This window comes from Apodemus sylvaticus, chromosome 21 (genome assembly GCF_947179515.1).
Source record: "Apodemus sylvaticus chromosome 21, mApoSyl1.1, whole genome shotgun sequence".
Lineage (NCBI taxonomy): Eukaryota > Metazoa > Chordata > Mammalia > Rodentia > Muridae > Apodemus > Apodemus sylvaticus.
Genome location: NC_067492.1, coordinates 18,079,000 through 18,086,093, shown reverse-complemented (window position 1 = coordinate 18,086,093; position 7,094 = coordinate 18,079,000). Strand labels below are relative to the sequence as shown.

The 7,094-nt window shown below is 49.1% G+C and overlaps 1 protein-coding gene across 3 annotated transcripts in view; it reads left to right on the top strand.

Annotated features, from left to right (window-relative positions):
* The first annotated feature begins 1,485 nt into the window (after positions 1 to 1,485).
* Znrf1 (zinc and ring finger 1) overlaps positions 1,486 to 7,094 on the top strand; it is an 89,937-nt gene continuing 84,328 nt past the window's right edge. For all 3 annotated transcript variants that reach the window (XM_052167346.1, XM_052167348.1, XM_052167347.1), the window contains exon 1: positions 1,486 to 2,170. In XM_052167346.1, the coding sequence (XP_052023306.1) occupies positions 1,750 to 2,170 (421 nt within the window). In that variant the 5' untranslated portion in view covers positions 1,486 to 1,749. The remainder of the gene's footprint in view (positions 2,171 to 7,094) is intronic.

The following is a 7,094-nucleotide window of genomic DNA, read 5'->3' as shown; positions in this document are numbered from 1 at the left end:
CCCGACCCCGACCCCAGCACTCTCTGCTTGCAAATAAGTCATCTTCCTGGGGCCTTCCAGGCTAGTCACACTGGAAGAGACGGTCTATTAGCTCTTTTTATCTCTCTCCAATTCCATTTTTGGAAGCACCTGGCAAACTTGACAGAGTGACAAGAGGAAGTCGGGCTAGTGACTGGGTGATGCGGTGCTCAGCGAGGAGCACTTGAGAAATTATTTGCTCAATGAATAAGTTTAGTGAATATATGAGAAAGCCTGGGACTGACCTGGAAAGGTGATCTCTGTTGCAAAATGCAATTTGGTCAACAAATATTTGAATACTGTGTCCTTGCCTTGTGTTTCTATGTCAAAATACATGGTAAACAAATCGGCAATCGGCCTTGGGCAAGGAGTCTCTAAAACCACTTCTTAGCTGCATGGTTCTAGTTCACTGTTTTTTATCCACCTATTGATTTTGAGGATTATATTCTAGCCAAAGGAATAGAGTTAGACCCAAATAATTGGTTCTGATCTAACGACAGCAAAGGCTATGCGCCACTAGGGCACTGTTGTATCTCCTAACAGCTAATCCCAAATGTTAAGTCTCCTGATGTTTGGGTCCAAGCTGATTCCGCCCCCCCCTTCCCCCATTCCATGCTAAACTTCCTGATATTGGCTGGGGTCCTTGAAGATGGAGAACCTCCTAATGAATGAACAGCAGATCCACCAGAGGGTGCTGTGAGGGCAGATCTGTGGCGGGAGGGGAGCTCGCCCAGTGACCCTCAAACCCAGGTAGGCTTGTTAGTTGGTTTTCTTTCTTCTTAGTGTTTCCTTCCTACTCGCTAAAACCGTCGTTGCCCCTCCCCCCACTCGGGGTCTCTTTTTGAATATAGTGATTTGACTTTCGCTGCGACTCAAGCAGTGCTTGGTTCCAGAGGAAGTCTGACCTCTGTCGCAGACGCTGGGCGGCTGGAGCCGGCTTGTCCTCGGACCGCCCGGGGCGCAGGCGGTGGGTGGGTGGGGACCTCCGAGGCCGCTGCTAACAGAGACGCCGCAGGGGCCGCGAAGGGGTTAACCCGGCGGGGGGGGGGGAGGGGGCGCGGGCCGCGCGTGCGCTCTGCCGCCCTCCATTGTCTCCACGGCGGCGAGGAGCGCCGGCGAGCGCAGCCCGGGACCGAGCGGGGCGGTGCGGCTGGCTGGCGGGGCCGGCGGCGGCTGGAGCCGGAGCGCGACGCCACGCGACCGCGGCTTCCAGAGCTCCGCCTGGCTGCCCCACCGCCGCAAGCCCTCCCGAAGCCTGGAGGAGTGAGGGCCGCCGGTGCCGGTCGTCGAGTCCTGAGACCGGGGGACGCGCGCGGCGCCCGGAGCCTCCGCCGCTTCCTGCTGCGGGCAGGCGAGCGGCCTCCTCCGGCGCCTCCCTCCCTTCGCTGCGGCTCCTCTGGCTCCGGAGCCCGGGGGCGGCCTGTGGCGCGAGGCGCTCGCTCCGGACCGCGCTTCGTCGGACCTTAAGGGGAACATGCATTCGGCTTGGACAGTTTGAAATTCTTAGTTTGGGGTCCCCGCTCGCTTGCTTTTTCCACCCCGCGGATTTTTTTTTTCTTTTTGAAGATTTTTCCACCTCTCTCCTTTTTTCATTTTCCCACCTCGGGGCTCTTTTGTGACTCCCCCCTCCCAACCCTCCGCCTTTATGTTCGCCCAGCCCTCCACCCGCTTCTGAGTAGTGGGGGAGGGTCTCGGCCTCCACGTTCCCGCCCCACCGGGGCTCCGGCGAACATGGGGGGCAAGCAGAGCACGGCGGCCCGTTCTCGGGGCCCCTTCCCGGGGGTCTCCACGGATGACAGCGCCGTGCCGCCGCCTGGAGGGGCGCCCCACTTTGGGCACTACCGGACGGGCGGCGGGGCGATGGGGCTGCGCAGCCGCTCGGTCAGCTCGGTGGCGGGCATGGGCATGGACCCCAGTACGGCCGGAGGGGTGCCCTTTAGTCTCTACACCCCCGCCTCCCGCGGGACCGGCGACTCAGAGAGGGCGCCGGGCGGCGGAGGGTCCACGTCGGACTCCACCTATGCCCACGGCAATGGTTACCAAGAGACCGGCGGTCACCATAGAGACGGGATGCTGTACCTGGGCTCCCGAGCCTCGCTGGCGGATGCTCTACCTCTGCACATCGCACCCAGGTGGTTCAGCTCGCACAGTGGTGAGTCCGCGGGTGACGGAGGCCTTGAAGGGTGGAGTGCAAGGGAGGGCGCGCCGGGGCGCCCGAAACCTCTTAGTGTGCTAAGGTATGGGTATGAAGCTATCTCCTGTCCTTCGCCTGATTCCTTCCATGTCAGAGGATGAATAGGATCAAATAGGATAACTACTGCCTAGAGAGAAAGCTGCCTACCAGGCTTGTGGAGCCGGGTGTTTTAGGACTGCAGGCATGTGCTCACTTGTGGATGGCTGAGCGAAACCTGCCTATTGAGGTCGCATTTATTAGCATCATGATCCTCAAACGTCTTCTTGTCAGAGACTCTTAATTTCTGCCACTGCTGGATGGTGCCTACCTTTCTGGTTAGGGAGGTAGTGTCTCCTAAACAAAGGGTGAGAAACGAAATAAAACTAGAAGCAAGTGATTCTTGAATTAGGGTTCTTACCCTTGCTGGGAAAGGGAGGTGGTTAGTGTTTCTGCCCAACTGGTTTGCTGTATCAATTGTTTAAAGCAGAACAGGAGGCTGTCTTAGACAGGTGTGGTCTATACGGAAAGCCTCTCTTTGGGTTTGCAGGACCAGGATTCTGGTCTCTCATGCTGCATGCAGTAGATTTGGCTTAGGGATTCTCACATCCCTCCATCTTTCTTTCTCCTGCTCCACGCTAAGTGCTTGCTCTTCCCGTGATTCTGCATCTTTTTTTTTCTTTTCATAGAGCATAGGAGAGGTGGGGTATTATTACCCTATTACCCGGCAGTTGGCACATGACTGGGGAAGAGGAAGATTGAAAGGATCTAGATGAACTCATTCTGTGCACTTCTGGTGACAGGCCAGGAAACGGCTGGAGGGGGATTTCCCAGGCCCTGGCTGGTAGGGTAAAAAATGCCTGGCAAAGACTTCTAGAGGAAAACAGGTCTGTCTGCTTGGCTGTCCTGAGAAGCCAGGGCAGGCCTCTAGAAAATTGGTCAAAAGGGGTGTGGGGTTGCTGTTTGTTAATCACCAGTTGAAGTGAAGCAGTTAAGGATTCAGACTCCTATGTCTGAGTTGGGAAATTTTAGTTACTGTGCAGGAGAAAGCTTTCTCCTGTCCTTAGGGTACATTATGGAAGGTTTACCTATGAGATTACTGTTGTAGCTAATTTCGAAACAAGATGGGGGTTTTGTTTGTTTTGTTTTGTATCTTTCCATCTTTTGGTCAATTTCATAATCTTAAATTTTTGAAGTAACTTTGGTGGGTTATAGTGGCTGGTTTAGAGCCTCTCTGACTTTGACTAAACTGTTGGAAATCAGATACAAGGCCTGACTGCCTTTGGTACCCTTTAGGCATTTGGTCTGTGTTAGGCATGTTGGAATTAATAATCTTTCCTAAATAGTTGAGTCCACACGGCTCAGCTGTATTTGTGAGACAGTTGTGATTACGTTTGTAAGTAAACTGTCATTGGTGTGCTTTTAAAACAATTTTGGGTGTAGCAAACAACTAACTTTATAAAAGCTTGTGTGGGGAGGGAGAAAAGGAGTTATCTTTTTGGTAAGATTTCATAAGTCTGCATCTTAATAGAAACTTCTTTATCCTTGTTCTATTGTCAGGTTCCCTGATAGTCATGAACTTACCACTGAGTTCCAAAATTTCACACTCTTCAGATATGAAGCCTTAGCACTCCCCCCACCCTCACTCCCATCCAGTCATGGTCGTAGGGAGCACCACTGAGTAATGGGAATACAAGAAAAGTTCCAGATAGTCATCCTTTCAGTGTCTGTAAAGTGTGTGTGGCAGGCACTTGTTAACATTATAGGTAATACTTGTATATATTTACTTATTTTTAGTATATAGGACCATCCTGTCCTTTTGTTTTGTTTTGTTTTTAAGACTTTGAGCCTATTGAATGTTCCTGTCATCCTGCAGTTCACCTCATACTGGCTCTCTGAATTCCCAAATGGCTTTTACTGGGGTGGGTGTAGCAGTCTGACTGAGAGTCCTGTGCTGTTCACCTGAGGTGAGCATTGATTTGTATCAGTGCCCTGTCTCTTAGAACAGGCCTTGGGATTTTCTGGGGCATCCTTTCTCTAGTTGATGGCTGCGAGGAGAAAGGCTGTTTCCACTGTGGAGCCTTGGAGTTAGGTCTGAGCAGCTTTTGCTCTTGTGTAAGATCCCAAAGGTAGGGCTTTTTCAGTGCTTGATTGACCAGGTGCCTAGAAACCAAGACAGTGTTAGTACTTGTGTTTTCAAGGTGATTTGGTGACTCCTCACCACAGAAAGCTGTCCATAGTGAAATAAGTCAAGGCTGTGGGCTTATGCTGGGCTCTGAAGTAGAATACTGAGGGCTTCCAATTTTAGGTCCTCTGCTGAGTTACTTTGACCTTGGACAAGACACAGCACTTTTCTCTAGGCTCATCTTTGTTATTTTAAAAATAGATGTGGTAATCCTCCGTGGTGGCAGCTTGTAACGGTTGTTCTCCAAACCCTATGAGAGGATATTCTGCAACTGCACTTGCCTTCCGTGTCCCTGTGCCTTCCTCATGCTGTGACCCTTGCATATTGGGTTCCTTATGACAGAAATGCTAGTTCTTTCTTTCTTCACATAAGATAACCCCTTAGGGCTCATCAGAGATTTCTCCTTAGTGGGCATTCTTAACATCTGGCCCTTCCTGTGACTGTTGTCAATCATTTGTGCTAATCTTAATTTTTTTTTTTAAGCAGGTTTTATAAGCATTTATCTGCTTGTTTTTCTTGTAGTTTGACTAAGTTTTCAGTTCTGTGAGACCAGGACTAGCTCTTGAGTGCTGCTGTAACTCTTACACTGTGCTTGACACAGGTGTTTGCTGGATGAAAGAAACTGAATGGTTGATGCCCATCGGCTTGTTCTTTACTGTGACTCTACTCCTAGTGTAGGGGGGAAGTAAGGAGCCTAGACTGCTAGCTGTAGTTAGCAGAGGTGAGGCCGGAAAGCAGGCCTGGCAGAGCCAGAACACTGGCTCTTTTTATCTATTACTTTGTTTTGTTTATGTGATTATTGTTTGAGACAGTGTCTTAGTATGTGACCCTCAACTGGCCTCAAATGTATATAAGAAGGTAAGCTTTGAACTTTTAATCCTTTGCCTTCATCTTCTGCAATGTTTCAGTTACAGGTGTATGTTGCTTATGTTCAACTACACTCTAAGACACCACTCTGGCTACCCTAGAAACTTAACTAGCCACTAAATGGGGAGGCTAGGCTCATGATAAAGTGCCTGACTCTTAACCTTGAGCAGATGTGTAGGCTCAGGCTTATTATATCTTCATCTGTAGACGTCTGTCCTCAGTGTCCTACGGAGTCATTGGTGTGGGGGTCTTTTGTGACAATATACACAAAAGCCAAAGACAAAGGGACTCCAAGTGGAACACTGTGATGGCCTTGTGGGGACAAGGCTATTGTTCTTGCCGTCTCTGTCTCCTTAGAACTTGATAGACAGAGCTGTCCACGAATGAGAACATAGCCCCCAGATGGAGGCCTGTGCTGTCTGGAGTCTGCCCTGTATCCAGTTCTCCCATAACTGCTAGAGAATTCCTTTGAGAAGTACATGTATGAGCTGGCAAGATGGCTCTGGATAAGAGCACTGATTGCTCTTTTGAAGGTCCTAAGTTCAAATCCCAGCAACCACATGCTGGCTCACAACCACCGGTTATGAGATCTGATGCCCTGCTACAGTGTACTTATTTATAATAATAAATACATCTTTAGAGAGAGAGAGAGAGAGAAGCACAGGCAGCCCTTTCCTTCCACGGTTCAGCTGCTGGCCCATCCTGAGGTGATTCTGTGGCTTTTGGTTTTCTGATGCTGAAGGCCTGGCCATTCTTTTTTTGTGGTAGTCTTGTTAACCTTGGAGTCTTAGAGTCCAAATGTGGGGAGAAAACATGAAATATCTAATCCACCTGTGAGGTGATATTGCTGTTTTCTACTGTAAAATGGCTGGCTATTGGGGGTGGTGTTGGTTTGGTCTGGCTTCTTAGTCATGTATGTGTATACATATGTATATTCAAAAAATGCAAATTTGTTTGGTATTTTAACCAACCTATCGACGACTGGGGCTAAGATGGAATTACTTAGAAAAGTGTCTGAATATGCTAGCAACATGTCTCCTGGGCATGTTTGCTGTCACACAGGATTTTCAAAAGATATAACTTTTTCTAGTCTTCAATAGTGAAGAACAGTTGCCACATCTATTTGAGTGAATCAGAAAGTCTGTGTCTCACTGTAGGTATGATAGAGGTAATGGGCCTTTTTGAGCTTTCTGAAAAAGAAAAAGCATTCCTTTGTCTCTAAACAGCTCCATTCCCTGCTCAGTTCTACAAAAAAGTTCCAGTCTTAATGAAGACTTTGTTTTTAATGTAGGATTTTTAGTTTTCTGTTACCACAAGGGACTTATTTTCCATGCTTCCTTCAGGCAAAGATAATTTCCTAAGGGTCGTAGTTAATTATTCCCCATGAGATCTGAAAGGCATTGCAAGCAACAGTGGTTAAATTGTTAACATGGTTGTTTTATGATGTGTATATTTTTATATTAAACAAAGACTCATCTCCAACTATGTCATGAGGAATGCTGTGAGTCAGGCCACCCTTAATCAAGGAGAGCACTCGCTCCGGTCTTGAAGGAACACGCCACTTTTTACAACTGTGATGACACTCCACCCAAGCTCAGTGGGCACTGAACTCAAAACACCCAAGTATAGCCAGCAAGCAGCATGGCTCAGCAGAGAAGGGCACGGGCCCCATGCTTGATGAGTTGAGTTCAGTCCCCAGGACCCTCATGGTGGAAGGAGAGAACCAACTCCCCCAAGTTCTCTCCTCTGCGCGCGCACACACACACACATATGCACGCACGCACACACGCACGCACACATCACACTAAAAATAAAAGTGTGTGAGACTTTCGAATTTGGCAGAAAAATTTGGCC